This window comes from Chlorocebus sabaeus, chromosome 2 (genome assembly GCF_047675955.1).
Source record: "Chlorocebus sabaeus isolate Y175 chromosome 2, mChlSab1.0.hap1, whole genome shotgun sequence".
NCBI classification, from domain to species: Eukaryota; Metazoa; Chordata; class Mammalia; order Primates; family Cercopithecidae; genus Chlorocebus; species Chlorocebus sabaeus.
In genome coordinates, this window is record NC_132905.1 from 63538069 (window position 1) to 63555455 (window position 17387).

At 51.6% G+C, this 17387-nt stretch overlaps 1 protein-coding gene across 1 annotated transcript; it reads right to left on the bottom strand.

The window, feature by feature from the left end:
* Positions 1 to 5675: 5675 nt before the first annotated feature.
* Positions 5676 to 12548, bottom strand: CPXM1 (carboxypeptidase X, M14 family member 1). Its single transcript, XM_007962138.3, has 14 exons — positions 12303 to 12548; positions 10295 to 10456; positions 9997 to 10106; positions 9721 to 9860; positions 9537 to 9627; positions 8765 to 8915; positions 8579 to 8667; positions 8118 to 8241; positions 7838 to 8034; positions 7573 to 7752; positions 7191 to 7488; positions 6869 to 7008; positions 6139 to 6241; positions 5676 to 6033 (listed from the first exon to the last, which is right to left on the bottom strand). The coding sequence occupies exons 1-14, from the start codon at positions 12472 to 12474 to the stop codon at positions 5792 to 5794; spliced, it is 2199 nt and encodes a 732-aa protein (XP_007960329.1). The 5' UTR covers positions 12475 to 12548; the 3' UTR covers positions 5676 to 5791.
* Positions 12549 to 17387: the final 4839 nt, after the last annotated feature.

Below are 17387 nucleotides of genomic sequence, written 5' to 3' on the forward strand. Positions count from 1 at the left end.
TGTTTTGCAAGAGTCATCTATGTTGTACTAGTTTACTTATTTTCATTCTTGTATAATTCAATTGCATAAATGTACCATATTTTATTCTTCATTCTTTTCTTTTCTTTTTTTTTTTTTTTTTTTTTTGAGACAGGGTCTCACTCTGTTGCCCAGGCTGGAGTGCAGTGGCGTGATCACTTCTCACTGCACCCTCAACCTCCTGCTGGGCTTGTGATCCTCCCAGCTTCTCCTCCCACGCAGCTAGGGCCACAGGTAGGTGCCTCCATGCCTGGCTAATATTTGTATTTGTTGTAGAGATAGCATTTTTCCATGTTCCCCACACTGATCTTGAACTCCTGAGCTCAATCCACCCACCTCAGCCTCCTGAAGTGCTGGGATTAAAAGTGTGAGCCACCATACCTGGCCTCTTCATTCTATTTTTAGTGGACATTTGGATTTGTTCCAATTTGAATCTCTTTCAAACAAAACTGCTATGAGCATTCATGTACATGTATCTTTTATATATGTGCAAGAGTTTCTCTATGGTATACATTATATATCTAAGAATTGGGCATATGTGTCTTCAATGTTACTAGATTATGCTGAAGTGTTCTCCATCTTCTCATACCATACATGTCAAATGGAATGCAAGAGCAAATACCTCTAACGACATGTGGTACAGACACAGGTTAAGGGTTTACTGGAGGAAATTTCCAGGCAAAGAGTTGAAAAAAATGTATATGATGCCCCAAATTCCCTTTATCCAAAAGGAAGCTTGCTTAGGTCAGGCAGGGCTAAACTCACTGCTGAAAGAGTTCCAGCAGAGTGAACCCCTTCTCATGACACTCTACATATTTATGAAGGCAAGAGAGGGCAGGGCCACCTGGAAAACTAGCAACAACCCATGGAAATTTCTGGCCATAGAAATGTCTTAACTGTAAATGAGGAGAATCCAGAGCTTGGACATCACTTGGCGAGCTCACATGCCACTTCAGTCATGCTGAACTGTTTCTTTTGTGAAATGCATGTTCACATCTTTTACCCATTATTATATTGGGTTATTTATTCTTCTTGGGGTTTGTCAAGATTCGTGTACCTGTGAATTGGTGTCTTTCATCAGTTCTGAAAAATTCTGATAGCGTCTCTTCAAAAATTGCTCTTGGACTGGGCATGGTGGCTCACGCCTGTAATGCCAGCACTTTGGGAGGCCGAGGTGGGAGGATCTCTTGAACTCAGGATTTCAAGACTAGCCTGGGAAACGTGGCAAAACACTGTCTCTACAAAAAATGCAAAAATTAGCTGGGCATGGTGGTACATGCCTGCAGTCCCAACTATTTGGGAGGCTGAGGTGGAAGGATCACTTGAGTCCAGGAGGTTGAGGCTGCCTGCAATGGGCAGTGATCACACCACTGCACTCCATCCTGTGTGACAGAGCAAGACTCTGTCTCAAAAATAAAAAATAAAAAATTGCTCTTGAGTTTGGTGGTGGCTAATGCCTGTAATCTCAACACTTTGAGAGGCTGAAGCAGGAGGACCACTTGAACCCAGGAGTTTGAGACCAGCCTGTGCAACATAGGGAGACCCCGTCTCTACAAAAAGTACAAAACTTAGCTGGGCATGGTGGTGCATGCCTGCAGACCCAGCTACTCAGGAGGGTGAGGTGGGAGGATGCTTGAGTCCAGGAGGTGCAGGTTGCAGTGAGCTTTGATGACTGCACTCTGGGTGACAGAGTGAGACCCTGTCTCAAAAAAAAAAAAAAAAAAAAAGCTGCCTTTCACCATTCTTCCTCTCTTCACTTGTCAGTTTTTCTTCCATGTCTCTTACCATCTCTTCAATATCTTTTATCTCTTTCCACATTTTCCTCTATATCTCTCTGTCCATTTCCCAGAAAGGATATTCTCTTCTGACCTAACTTCCAGTTCATTAATTCTCTCTTTAACTGTCTAACCCACTATTATACACACCCATTCAGTTTTTAGTTTAGGTTATTATATTTTTATTTGTAGAAATCATTAGGTTATATAGATATAGATATATAGATATAAATACAGATACATATTTTTTGAGATGGGAGTCTCGCTCTGTCACCCAGGCTGACTGCAAACTCCACCTCCAGGGTTCAAGCAATTCTCCTGCCTCAGCCTCATGAGTAGCTTGGATTACAGGCACCTGCCACCACACCTGGTTAATTTTTGTATTTTTAGTAGAGACAGGGTTTCACCATGTTAGCCAGGCTGGTCTTGAACTCCTGACCTCAGGTGATCTGCCTGCCTCAACCTCCCAAAGTGCTGAGATTACAGGCGCAAGCCACAGCGCCTGACCCAAATAGCTCATTTTAATGCTTTTTTTCCCTCTAATCTGAGGAGGCATCTTGTATGACTTTTATTTTACACAATGTGAACATAGTTATCTTATAATCTGTAACTGGTGAATCAAATTTATTAAATTTTTGTAGGTCTAGATCTCCTATTTGTTACTGCTGCCTCATTTCCTTGATTTTTGATGTGATGTTTATTGTACTTAAAAAATTATTTGTATGACAATTGAGTAACAAGTTGACTGATATAAAATTCTTGGTTCATTTAAAAAATTATGTGTCACATGTAACAGATTGACCAATATAAAATTTTCTGTTCATTTTACAAACAGTATTCCCTAAAGTTGTCCAATACTGTGATCCTACTTATGGGTATTCTACAATATTTCAGATGATATAGGCTGACCAGCCAGGCACGGAGGCTCACACCTGTAATCCCAGCACTTTGGGAAGCCAATGCGGGCAAGCACCTGAGGTCAGGGGTTCAGCCTGGCCAACATGGTGAAACCCTGTATCCACTAAAAATACAAAAAGTAGCTGGGCGTGGTGGCACACGCCTGTAATCCCAGCTACTCTGGAGGCTGAGACAGGAGAATTGTCTGAACCCAGGAGGTGGAGGTTGCAGTGAACTGAGATTACACCACTGTGCTCCAGCCTAGGTGACAGAGCTAGACTCTCTCAGAAAAAGAAAAAAGAAGAGAAAGAAGAGAAAGAGAGAGAGAGAGAGGGAAAAAAGAAAGAAAAGAAAAGAAAGGAGAGGAGAGGAGAGGAGAGGAAAGGAAAGGAAAGGAAGAAAGAAAGAAAGGGAGAAAGAAAGAAAAAGTAAGAAAGAAAGAAAGAAAGAAAGAAAGAAAGAAAGAAAGAAAGAAAGAAAGAAAGAAAGAAAGAAAGAAAGAAAGAAAGAAAAGGAAGGAAGGAAAGAAAAGAAAGAAAGAAAGAAAGAAAACAAAGAGAAAGAAAGAAACAGAGAGAGAGAAAGAAAGAGAGCGAGCGACTGGCCCATTTAACATCTTCATTTTAACCTTTCTTTGGCTTGACTTCCTATAATGTAGAGGCTGGAAAGCTAAAACCTAAATATCCCAGCTTCTTTTCTATCTGGCATTCCTCGTGTAACCTAGGTCCTGTCAAACAGATGCACTGGCCCTAGACTTGGAGCTAAGAATGGGCAAAAGGAGGTGGCAACCACATTCAGGGAGATCAGATTTTCTGGCAGTCACGGTAATGGAGCTGTATGGTTTCTTCGGTACAAATATGAAATGTTCTGGCATCTAGTCCCCAGTATCTTAGTTGCCAAATATAAAGCAATGGTGAAGTGATTATTTCTCTAGGAACATTCCCATGACATACATGGTTGGGGATTCCCTATTGCCTTTGTTGACATTGACTATAACATTTCTGGTTATGGAGCATCCAAGTCTGGTTTCCAGCCTTCCTGGAGAGTGTGTGACCTTCCTAAGACCCTTTAATCAATCCCTTTCTGCTTATTTAGAGTGCTATTTAGAGTGGATTCTATCATCTACACCTAAGAAGTCATATCCAGTGAAACCAAAATAGAATCCAAGCAACTGTAGAACAAACTCAAGAGTACAAAAACAAGAAATCCTAGACAAAAAAAGCAGGCAAAGTTAAACTATGATGTTAGATGTGAGGATAGTGGTTACCCTTGACAGACGGGGGTATTGACTGGAAGGGTACACATGGGGAGAATTTTGGAGTACTGGTAGTATTGGGGATTTTTAAACCTGGGTTATGGGTGTCTGAGTGTGCTCTGTCTGTGTACATTTATATGGCTGTGAACGTATATGCACTTTTCATTATATATGATAAACTTCAATGAATTAAAAATCTGTTTTTGAAAAATGACACTATATAAGTGGAGGTAAGGAAAAAAGGTGCAGGGAAATTTGGCACTAGATCCTTCATGGTGATTAATGGATACTCACTATGTGTGGGAGAGACAGAGACATCTCAAGAAACAGTGCGAGAGCCAAGTAGTAGGCAGAACTTACATGGCAAAAGGCTGCATGACGTCTTTATGCCAGATTTTGCCTATTAGTATTTGCCCCATTCCTGTCCCTGGAAGCTCTACTCTGAATGACAAGGGGGTTGGGAGACTACATTTTGTAGGCTTCCTTGTCAGCTGAGTTACTGTTAGATTTTGTCAGTGAACTTCATAGGTCAGGGACTAGAAAGTGGGAGGAAATGAGAAATCATCCTGTTTCTGGCTCTAGCCATGGCAGGTAATTGCTTGTGGTTGCAAGTAGTTACGAGTGATTATAAGCTCCAGCACCATCAGCAAATACAGGTTATAAACACCAGACCAAGGGTGCTATCCTGATTTCTGGGTAAAATTCCCTTCCTTTTTTTCATCCAGCTCTTTTTTGTTTGTTATTGTCACCCAGGTTGGAATACAGTGGCCCCATCATGGCTCACTGCTGCCTCTGCAGCCTCCACTTCCTGGGCTCCAGTGATCCTCCCACCTCAGCCTCCCTCAGCCATGTGCCACTACACCTGGCTATGTTTCTTGTTTTTTATTTTTGTAGAGGTGGGGTCTTGCTGTTATCCAGGCTGGTCTCAAACTCCTGGGCTCAAGCAATCCTCCCACCTCAGCCTCCCAAAGTGCTGGGATTATAGGTGTGAGCCACCACACCTGGCCTCATTCAGCTCTTCCAACACCTTCCTACCCAATTTCCAGCATTAAATTTCCCTCCACATTAAATGCCTAGAATGGGTCGTTTACCTGGCAAGACACAGACTGATACACAACTTCCCCTTCAGTCTGATAGAAACTCATCAAAGCCTATCAGCTATGAATAGTCTGAGAATGGCTGAAGCAAATTCAAATGTTCTCAGCTGACCCACCTCTGGCCGACCCTCCTCCTTGGAGCCATCCCTATCCATACTCCACACCCTGCCCAACTCCCGCCTGAACTTCTAGAGCCACTACCTCTACTGCATCCTTGACTGACGAGTCCTGTTGATCTGCAGTGCTGTATTTCACGTGTGCAGCTCCCCTGCACTCCCACGGCACCTGGCCTCCACCCTAGCATGCCTCATAATATACTGAACTGTCCTTTCCCTTGACTAGGAGCCCCAGGAGTTTGAGTGCAGGCACTGCTGATCCTGATTCCTTGCACACCTGGCAATGAGCAGGCGCTTACAGAATGCCTGGCAGCACCATAATGGTACCTGTAGCAGAAGCTGATCGGCAGAAATGAGTTGCTCTGCCAGGTCCTTGGTTCAAGAAGAGCCCAGGTGGGATCCTCTTTTCACACAATGTGTCCAGAAGCCAACGGATGAGAGTGCAAGTGTGCAGAATAGGAACTGAGGCCTGTCCCAGGGGGAGGACCTGGGGCATAGAGACAACACAAAGATGAGCTAAGGTGCCCGGTAGCTTTAATGAGCACCTTTTCCTCACTTTGTCCCTCCCTCTCTACTCTTCCCCTTCCCGTCTTGACAGGTCCAGCCTGCCCTAGGGCTCTTAAACCGCAGGTATCAATCCTTCTGTCCCCTTAGCCGCTCCAGGCGCCTGCGAAGGTCCGGGGGCACCTTGGCCCCAGCTGCCAGCAGCTCGCGCAGTCTCTGTTTGGGAGTCTTGGTGAGCACGAAATTGCAGGGGAAGGGGCCCTCTTCAAAGGTGACCCGACAGTTCCGTGTCACTGAATGGTAGCCCTCGGCACTGGCAGTCACCATGTAGTCCCCTGGGGTCAGCAGACGCCAATAATCCCCGCCCCATGCTGAGGAGAGTGAAGGACATGATCAGGACCCAATCAATGATCCTTTGCTTCTTCCTGGGCCTCCAGCCCTCCAGCCCCTTCCCTTGCCCTCCCAGTCAAACACACCCGTTGTCACATCATGGTTAATCCCATCCACAGCAATGACAGCATCAGCAATCCCAAGCTCCGTGTCCTTGTCCCGCACCACTCCTGCAATGCCCATGCGCACCTGTGTGGGAAAAGGTTATCAGAGCCCTTCCCCTTCTGCAGGAGAACATGACATTTAGTTAACTTGCTGGCTCTGTTGCCCTGCAAACCTGATCAAAGTGGTAGGTCTACTACGTGCCTAGGTGACAATACTTCTGGGGAAAAAAAGAAATCTTGATTGATAAATCACATCTGGACTAAGAATGATAAATACCTGGTAGGAAGGCTTATCTATCCTTGGGCTTTCCCAGGTTATTAGGCTTGTCTTTGGTAGAAGCTTTGGAAGCTCTGCTTATGGAGCCATTACAAGGATTATGAGCTCCATGGAACATGAAGCTTCTATGCCAGGACAGCTCCTGCACCTGACTCACATGAGTCTCTCCTGAGGACAGCTCTGGGGCAGCGCCATGGACCACCACCTAGACTGCAATGGAGGCTCCTCCCACCAGCTCTAACACGGTGCCACGCTGCCAGCCAACTGCACTTCCTGTCCTGTGTGCTTCTGAGACAATCTGATACCAAGCATGGCCCATGGCATCTTGTGTCTGAATGCTCAGCTGGACCTTAGAAGAACACCTGGTAGGAGCTGTAGGCTAAATGGACAGCAGGAGTGATTCAGGCAGGCTGGGGACTGGGACGCAGAGCCGACCTGCTCCAGGTAGGTGAGGAGGGCGTCTTTGTTATTCTCCCACTCCTGGGGCAGTTCATTCTCATGAGGGAACTTGTCACAGGACAGCTCCACAGTGACCTCAAAGCAGTTGGTGTGTAGGTAGCTGAAGTCATTCATGCCTAAGGGTACCACAGACACTGGTGCCTAAGCAGGCAGGATGCAGTCCCATCTTCCCGCTACCCTCCCTTCTCTGAGGGACACTTCAGGGTGGGAACTGATGCCAGCACTGTACGCAACCGCAGGCTGTCTTATCTGGGCAGGGGCTGCGGGGCCAGGGCTAACTCCACCCTCAGGCACATACTCCCGGGGACTGTGTGCCAGTCAGCCCCGTTGATGATGTTGCCGTGCACGGAGAAGTCCTGGCTGTGGCAGGGGCGGCGGCTGGTGTCCTGCATGGCCAGATTACTGCCAGCATAGACAGTGCTGAGCCAGCGAAACACAGCATCATCTGGTGTGGGTGTGAGTTCGCGGGCAGCCCACGGGGTGCGAGTCATGTCGAATGGGTAAGACACCACGAGCTCCCCGCCGTGGAGGTTGGCACTTAGCACAAAGGGGATCCGCTTCATCCACTTGATTACTGCCCGTGTTTCAGGAGCCACCTGGATGGGCAGGTCAGGAGGGGCAGGAGACAGAGACAAGGTCCGCCCCCCACAGCCCTCCACTGCTGCCTTCAGAATACTCACGGTGGCATTGGGCAGGGTGTAGTAAGTAGGCAATGGCAGGTGATGGTTGGGGACGATGTGGGGCACCTTCCCATCGTCCTGTGCTTCCCACAGTGGTGTGTTGAGGTCAGCAAAATTATGGTTAAGGTCGATACTCTGGTTGTTCCAGCGGCCCTCAGCCCAGCCCACCAGCTCTGAGCCCTGCCAGGGAAGCGACTTGTTCAAGCCGAGCAGGTCCAGGCACCAGGGCAGAAGGACAGAGTGACCCTCATGCTGGGTGGCCTACCCGGTGGTAGGCGATCTCATAGCCATCAGGGTTCATGGAGGGCAGCAGGTGAATGCGCATCTCAGTGAGCAGCCGGGTCACCCGTGGGTTCCCTCGCAGGAACTCATGGCACAGGAACTGCATCAGGAGCAGAAGCAACTCCCGCCCCAGGGCCTCATTCCCATGCATGCCGGCCACGTAGCGTACCTCAGGCTCCCCTGGGGACACATGGGGGCTTGCAGCGGGCTCATGCCTGGGGCCCTGCCCTGTGCCTACCTCTCCCCACTCCCCTTGCCAGTACCCAGCTCATGCTCCCCAGGCTGGTCCGACATTTCCATCACATACAGCTTCAGGCCCTGGTAGCTCTTCCCGATGCTGTAGATGCGGGTGATGTTGGGGCATTGCTCGTGGACCTGCTTCATCAGCTGGCGAGCACAGTGTAGCATGGCATGAGGCATGGGAGGGGTACGCCCGGGGCAGATCACGTGTGCCATGGAAAGAAAAAGTCAGCGAGGGCACAGAGGGGGCATCCCATCATGGCACAGGAGGGAGCGGCCGCAGAGCCGGGAGGAAGGGGCAGGACAGGGGAGGCACCATAATAAGGGAAAGTGGGACAGAGCTTAGGGGTCCACAGGAGAGAAGGTTGAGACATCAGGAGGCGGCGCAGGCAAACAAGCACAGTCACAGCAGGTTATGCCCCGGTGGGAAGGGGACATGAGATGGGTGGGTCCTCCTTCCCAGGTCATAGGGGTTATATCTGACCTTCCTCATAGCCTTGTAATTGTGATGCCGAAAGTCTAGAGGGTCAGAGGATCCCGGTGCAGAGGCCTCAAGGAATAGGTCATTGGGGTCTGGTGGAGGTTGAGTTTATGGTAAAGGGTGTGTCCACAGTGAAGGATGCACCCTGCATCCAGGCCCTGCCCAACCAGCCCTGGCCTGACTGCCCACCTGAGACTGGGCAGGCCAGGATCTCTGCCCGGAGGCAAGGTGTGCCTCCCTGGAGCCAGGTCTGGGGCAGCAGGCGAATGAAGCGGGCCACCTGGGGCTCCGGCAGGAGGTTCAGCACTGGAGTTTCTGGGTCTGAATTGGCAGGAAATACCTGGGGGCAGCCAAGTTCTCTGTTGTGGCTGCTCAAACCCCAGAAGCCTGACCCAGGACCCAGGGAACGAGCTCAGGCCTCCAAGCTCACTGTCTCCCCACCTTAGTGGGCTCAGCTAGAGACTTGCACTGTGCATCAAACACAGACCCCGGCCCGCAGCCTCTGCCAATGGGCAGCCCTAGGCAGCCCTGCTCTCTGGGTTGGATACAGTTCATTAGACCAGTTTGGCCACGTGACTCAGGGGAAACCAATCCTAGAGCTGGCCAGGACTCCACATTGTAGCTGGGGTAAAAAGAGGTCCGTGAGACACGGAAGTCAGAACCACGAGGAGGCAAGAAGTGATGTGGACGAGTGGCCCTGCGCCAGAAGGGGCATGCCAGGAGGAAGCTGTACCATGAAGTAGCACCCAGCCTGTGGTGGCATTATCTGGGGAGGATGTGGGCATGTCCTAAAGCAGCTGGCTCCCAATGGTGCCAGCTGTGTTTCACCCTCCTGACAAGCCCCACCACCCTGGAAGCCCAAGCAGGCATCTATTCCTTGTCCTCAGAGGAGCCTCAACCTAGCCTGGACTGGGTGCCCAACTCCCAGTATGGAGGGCCCAGTCGCAGTGGGGCCACTCACCGCATCCATCCCACTGCTGTGGTTCCTACTTCCCCACCAGGTCCAACTGTCATTGCTAAACTGGACCTTGTATGATGTGACCCAGTCATACCTGGCAGGAGAGGTGGAGAGAGATCATCAGTGCCCCCAGGACTCCCACCCCAGTCCTTCTGTGACCTCCTGACCTAGGGTCAGTCTGCCTCACCTCCAGACAGAGTTCCTGCCCTGTGTGATAACACCCGAGAAGCGGGTGGGGTGCCCAGCGTCCACCTGAAACCACGGATCAGTGTCCTGCTCCTCAGCACACCAGCCTCCATCATATAGATCGCCGTCCTCCAGGCCTGACTGCAGACACAGGACATGGTGGTCAGGCTCAGGTGGACAGAGTAGGGCAGGCCAGGACAGACAGGAGGCAGGAGAGACGTTCCCAGGGGCTGCCTTCCCTACCCTGAGACCATGGCTCTGAGCCAGGATTACTGACCTGAATGTTGAGCCGTCCTCGGTGTGGTCCAAGACCAAAGGACTGGCTGCTGGATGCCTCAAGCCGGCTATCTGAAACTCGCAGGGACTCCAGACCCAAAGGAGCACAGCCTGGGGCGGGGATAGAGCAGTGAGACAGGACCAGAGGGAGGGTAGCCAGGGAAGATGGGAAGCTGAGCTTAAGCTTGCTCCTGTGCTAGGCAAGCAAGGGGCATGCCGGTGCCCATGAGACCAAGAGCTGTGTTGGTAAAGTGCCCTAGGGGCTGCAAGTCTGGGCTGGGCCCCTGGAGAGGAAGTACCTGTTTCTTGTTTCTCAGCGGGGTTGAGGGTCCCTGCTGGAGTGGGGGTCACAAGGGGCCTGGCAGTCACCAGGGAGGTGGGGCGAGTTAGCTTCTTCCGCTTCTTCATAATGACCTTTTTCTTCTTGATGATTCGAATCCGGACATGCTGTTCTGAGGTCCCTTGGGGTCCGAGAGGCACAGCATGGGGAAAGGAAGAATGGTGAAACCCCGGACGGAAAGATCTGCCAGCCCAAAAAGACATGAGAGCCCACAGCAGGCCACACTGCCAGGATCTAACAGCCTTCACATGACATCAAAGGCCTGCAATCTGACCCCAACCTGCCTCTCCAGTTACTTCCTTGGCTCCTCCTTCTCCCTGATGTGACTACATGCTTGGCCAGCCTCCCTCTGAACCTCTAATCCAATGGAGAGCTGCACCCAGCCTCTAGAAACTGTTTGGTTGCTCCAAAGAGCTGAGTCTGCCACTTTACCTCCAGGTCTCTGCAGTAGCTATCCCCTCCCCTGTAATGCTACCCCTCGCCTCTGATTTTTTTCACCTAATTTCCATTCTTCGTTTGCATCTCAGCCCAGATGCCTTTCCAAGGAGGCTTTCTTAGCTCCAGACTCAGCATCGTGCCCCAAAACCCCTGTGCCGCTTCCATTGTTGTGTCTGCCCTCTGGGTTCAGATGGCCTGTCCTGGAATCCATGTCTGCCTGGGTGCTGAGGTTTTCAGGGCTGGGCCTGCCCGCCTGCCCACCAGCCTGCCCGCCTGCCCGCCTGCCCACCAGCCCGCCCACCAGCCCGCCCGCCTGCCCGCCTGCCCACCAGCCCGCCCACCAGCCCGCCCACCTGCCCGCCTGCCCACCAGCCCGCCCGCCTGCCCGCCTGCCCACCAGCCCGCCCGCCTGCCCGCCCGCCCGCCCGCCTGCCCACCAGCCCGCCCGCCCGCCCGCCCGCCCGCCTGCCCACCAGCCCGCCCGCCCGCCCGCCTGCCCGCCCGCCCGCCTGCCCGCCTGCCCACCAGCCTGCCCACCAGCCCGCCCGCCTGCCCGCCTGCCCACCAGCCTGCCCACCAGTCTGCCCGCCTGCCCACCAGCCTGCCCGCCTGCCCTTCAGCACACGGCTCTGCACAGGGCAGGCGTTGGGGGTACCCATCGAAGCTCCACAGCTGCCTCCAGAACAGGCTGCCCATTTCTGCATCTGGTGCCCCTGTGCCTTTGCCCGCCGCTTCCTTCTCTGTCTCTGTCTCTCTCTCTGTCTCTCTCTCTGTCTCTCTCTCTGTCTCTCTCTCTCTCTCTCTCTCTCTCTCTCTCTCTCTCTCTCTCTCCAGACTCTCCTGACATCACCCTTCAAGGCCCACTTCCACTTGCCTCCTCTAGAAGCCCCTGAGTGTCATCCGCTTGCCCTCCTCCACTCCTATTCCACATCTGGAAAGCTGGGAAGTCAGGCTGCCTTCCTCTCCCGCTCTGCCCCATCCTCCCGGCAGCCTCAGCGAGGGGCTCTCCCTTCTTTCCTTTTGTTCTTTCTCTCCAGCCCTCGCCTTCAAACTCTCTCCTACACGTCTTGCTCTGCACCTTGAGAGCTTTTACCCCTCCGTCTCCCCTCCTGCCGGTTCTGGCCTGTTTCGTCTTTGGTGAAAAGGGAAGGTTTGGGGCTTGGAAGAGGCAGCATCCCACTGGCGCCTGTCCTGGGACTGCTGACTAGGTCTGGCAGGGAACCGGGGCTGCCGAGTCAGCAGCCATTGCTCCCAGCAGGGAGTTGAGGGAGTGTGAGTGTGTGTGTGTGTGCACTGTGAGTGTGTATGTGTGTGTGCGCGCGCGCATGTACGTGTGTGCGTGTGTGAATTTGCATGTGAGTGTGAGTGCGCGTGTGGGTGCGAGTATGCGTGTGGGATGAGTGTGAGTGTACGTGTGTGGGGGTGTGAGTGTGCGTGTTCCCGCGTGTGTTAGGGAAGGGTCGCCCGACGGGGCAGGGAAGCCGGGCAGTCGGCTTGTGGGGGAGCGGACCCGCGGTCGGGGAACTCACCGTTAGCCGTCTCCACCGGCAGCTGTGCCAGGCTGCTGTTCGTGGCCGGGATCGAGCCTGGGACCTTGGTGGTCGCGGGCTGTGCGAGGTCCAGCACCGAGTTCCTGGGCGCCCCCAGAGCCGGGCCGACGGCCTGCGCGAAGGCGGCCAGAGCGAGCAGGAGCCCCCACATGGCGGGGATTCAGTGGAAGGGGCGCGCGGGCCGCCGCGGGTGGTGGGTCGGTCTCTTCCTGCCGAGTGCGCCGAGCCCCCCGCCCCTTCCTGCCTCCCGCCCCTCCGCAGCCTCCTGCCCGCCCACAGCCCGCTGCCCGCCTCGGACCTCCGAGAGGAGGAGAGGGCCGGGAGGAGCGAGCGGGGCTGACCTCCAAGGGGCCGCCCCAGGTCTCGGGACCGCCGACTCTGCCCTTCCTCTCGGCCGTCTGGGGCTAACCAGCCTCACTGGCGCGCTGCGCCTTTACAGTCTACAAAGCTACACTGAAGAAACCAAAGATCACCTGGTGGCCATCAAGCCGACTAATAGGAGGCAAAGCCCCTTATCTGAGGAATTCAGCATGACACTTCCCTATTGTCTAAAGCCACGTCTGGTGCCAAGCTTCCTTCCCAAGAATTTATAAGTAACTGGAATGTCTGTACATTTCTGTAATGCGTGCACGTTAAGACCCATTGTGCAACCTTTGCTGACATCAAGGCGCCAAAATATAGACAAATGTAACCATTTACCATGACCTAAGTGACTAATGTCGTCCAAATTACCCTGCAGTTCCCCGCAGGGAGCTCAGTCCTCTCTTGCTGAAGCGCCCACTGCGCTCTGCTGCAGCGTCCTTTCCATTTAATAAAACTTTCCTTTTCAGACCTATACTGTTGTTGATAAGTTATTTTACCACCCGGGAGCCAACCACTCCCCGGTTCCGGAGCTCTGACACCTCGCCTGGCATCTTGGTGGCCCATACGGGGACTTCACTGGGATTTCCCTCTTCCTTTTTCTCTCTGCTTCCTTCCACGGTCTGATTGTTTACTCTTTGGGGAAGTGACGGGGAACAGCTCTTTGGTGGGATCCTGAAGCCCTAGAGAAGGGATACCTGGCTGTCCTTGCCCTTAGGGGTGAGGGACTGGCTGGGGCTCTTTTCTGTTTTCAGACTGCCAGTGAACCAGCTTGAGTTCTCAGCTTGGCAATTGACAGTTTCTGGCCAAGGGCCATCCCCCAGTGTTAACCCAAGGCCAAGACGAAAGAGCTATTGCCCGTCAAAGTGGCAAGGCACTTTCATTTTAACACTCCATAAGCCTTGTCCTGGAAGCGGTTGATCTCAATTCTACACAGGGATGCCTCAGGGATCTTGTAGTTCCTTGTCTAAACCCAACATGGGTTCAATTAATTCAGTTCCATCCAACTCATCCTTGGATTGCCTCCTTAAAAATAGTCCCATTGGTCTCATTTTGACCCACAAACTCTTAAAAATAAGCATATAAGGCTGAGCACAATGGCTTATGCCTGTAACCCCAGCACTTTGGGAGGCCAAGGCAGGCAGATCACCTGAGGTCTGGAGTTCAAGACCAGCCTGACCAACATGGCAAAACCCCGACTCTACTAAAAATACAAAAATTGGCTGGGCACAGTGAGTCACACCTGTAATCCCAGCAAATTGGGAGGCCGAGGCGGGTGGATCACCTGAGGTCAGAAGTTCGAGATCAGCCTGGCCAACATGGCAAAACCCTGTCTCTACTAAAAATACAAAAAAAAAAAAAAAAAAAAAAAAAAATTAGCCGGCCATGGTGGCGGGCACTTATAATCTCAGTTACTCCGGAGGCCGAGGCAGGAGAATCGCTTGAACCTGGGGACGGAGGTTGCAGTGGGCCAACTGGAGTGCCACTTCACTCCAGTCTGGGCGAAAGAGCAAAACAACGTCTAAAGAAAAAAAAAAAATACAAAAGTTAGCTGGGCGTGGTGATGAGCGCCTGTAATTCCAACTGCTCCGGATGCCAAAGCAGGAGAATCACTTGAACCCAGGAGGCGGAGGTTGCAGTGAGCCAAGATGGCGCCACTGCACTCCAGCCTGGGCAACAAAGCAAGACTCTGTCTCAAAAAATAAAAATAAAAAATAAATAAGATTTTAAAAAGCAAATACTTTGTTTGTAATATTGCTTGGGTTCAATACAAGCTCCCTAATCAATCAATTTGGCCAATTAATGAAACTTTGGATTGCAATGTTATTTTACAACTTAACTGATTTTTTGCTGGAACCTTGGAAAGGATTCAGAAGTCCCATATGTTCAGGTCTTTTTTGCTTTATCCCCAAACCCAAACCCAAAATTACATAAAAATTGTCATGTATGCTTCCAAGGAACTTCCTCCCTCCCCGATTCTGATGTCTTAGATGATCCTTCCTTTTGCCTATTATACCTCCTCAACCTGCTCACTCTTCACCTACACCCTCTCCATCTGCTCCATTCCCTAGTCAATCTCCCACCCACATACCCAAATACTTTCTTCCCTTCACATACTCTCAGGGGAGTCACACATGCTACCAGCACAGAGTCCTCAGAGAAATCCCCAAAATACTTTGCCTCTTGCTGAGATGGCTAATGAAGATTTGGGAACAAGTCGAGTTCATGTCCCTTTTCTGATCATGTCTGATCTTTTGCAAATTCAATCCAAGTTGGTTCATTTAGTCAGAATCCCTCTAAGTTCATTCAATAATTTCGGACTTTAACTGTCACCTTTGATTTAACCTGGCAAGATGTATTGGTGGTATTAACTACCTGCTGTTCACACACACACACACAAAATTCACACATGTAGTCTTTAGCATGGGCAGATGAAACTCATGCTCCCAATCCTAATAACAGAGCTGGGCAGAAGCTATCCCCAGCACAGAACCTATTGGCAATACCAGGCCGCCAATGCTAGCCCAAACAGAGGTAGGGGTAGACAGGATCATATGGTAATTTCTCCGTTGGAAGGAATGAAAAAAATATGTAATAAAACCTGTTAAGTTTTCTAAATCATAAGAAACAATAGCTGGGCGTGGTGGCTCACACCTGTAATCCCAGTACTTTGGGAGGCTGAGGCAGGTGGGTCACCTGAGGTCGGAAATTTGAGACCAGCCTAGCCAACATGGAGAAACCCCGCCTCTACTAAAAATACAAATTTAGCCAGGCGTGGTGGTGCATGCCTGTAATCCCAGTTACTCCAGAGGCTGAGGCAGGAGAATCATTTGAACCTGGGAGGTGGAAGTTGCGGTGAATTGAGATTGCACCACTGCACTCCAGCCTGGGCAATAAGAGCGAAATTCTGTCTCAAATAAAATAAAATAAAAAGAAATAATAATTTTGTATGTATGGAACTATCTGAAAGCCCTGCCCTTTTCCAAGCTAGACTGGTGGAGGCCATGCATAAATATACAAATTGAAACCCTGGGGCCAGACATGGTGGCTCACGCCTGTAATCCTAGTACTTTGGGAGACCAAGGCGAGGCAGACTGATCACCTGAGGTCAGGAGTTGGAGACCAGCCTGGCCAACATGGTGAGACCCCGTCTCTACTAAAAACACAAAAATTTGTGGGCACAGAGGTGCATGCCTGTAATTCCTGCCTTTTAACACTTATATCTTCCAGCTTATAATGATTCCACCTACAGATGACTATGCAATCCCAATACCAGCCTGCAACAGCAACTTCCATTTTCATGGGTCCTCTTTCTGGAATCTGGCCTTCCCTCCACGAACAAGTTTTTCATGACCCTTCATTCCCTTCATGACAGAAAGCAGGAAAGGGAAAAATGCAACTAATCCTTTCAACGCCCCTTTTCAGCAGGAAGTAGCCAGACAGACTGGACACCCCTCTTCACTGTGCCATTTTCCCTTTCTTGGGATCCTAACAGACAAGTAGACGTGAGCATGGAGAAATACAAAGGGTCAAAGATTTGCCAAAAATATTTATCAGCGGGAAAATGAGGAGAGCAAGGATCACCTGGTGGTCATTAAGCAGACCATCAGGAGGCAAAGCCCCTTATCTGAGGAACTCAGAATATCATTTACTATGACTTACATAACTAATGTGGTCAAAATTACCCTTCAGTTCCCTGCAAGTGAACTCAGGCCTCTCTTGTTGAAGCGCCCTGCTGTGCTCTGCTGCGGGGTTCTTTCCATCTAATAAAACTTTTCAAACCTATACTGCTATTGGTAAATTCTTTTACCACCCGGGAGCCAACCACTCCTAGCTGCGCTGCCGGGGCTCTGACACCCCGCCTGGCACACACCATTTCACTTAGCCCCTTGAGGCCCTCAGCCCGCAGCAGGCATCTACTTTGTACCATGCGCTATGCCAGGACTTTTGCACGTGGCCTCTCAAACTTCATTTTACAAACTGGTAAACTGAGGCTTAGAGCGGCTAATTGACTTGGGCGAGGTAGCAAAGCTGAGAACTTTGGGAAGGAAACTACAACCCGAGAGGAAAAGCTATCCAGAGCCAGAGGCCCCCTGGCAGGGCAGGTGGGACAGAAGAGGGAAAAGAATGAAGGGAAAATGAGGCGGCGGGCGGGGCTGGGGGCCGACCCAGCGCCTGGGGAGAGGGCTGGTCCCGTAATCCTCCTGAAAGACAACTCAAGGGGCCCAAAAAGAGGCGGCGTGACGGCGCTTCCCACCACCATCACCAACCCCGGCCCCGCCCCTCCTCTCCTTTCCCTTCCCTCCCCTACTCCTTCGCTCACTCACCCAGCTGCCACGTCCCGTCCCGGGGTTACATAACCCGAGAGAGAAGCCGGAGAGATAGCCCGCGGGCTGGGGCTGGGGTGGAGAAGCCAAGGTTTGAAGCGCGCCCTGACCTCCCCTCCAGCTCCTCGCCCCCAACTCGTATTCTCCTCGGGGAGCCGGCAGCCCTGGGGCTGCCCAGATCCGGAGATGCCCTTTCCGTCCTCCCTCCAGGACCCCCTTTGGATCCTCCATTCCTGGTCATCTCCCGAGAAGGAAGGAAATGCGTCCAGTGGTGTGCCTTTGGCCAGCGCTTGGCCTTTGCAAAGGGGCCTCCAGGGAGATGCTCCCATCCCCACGAGAAGTGAGAAGCGATGCCCAGAAGTGGCCGGCAATCATC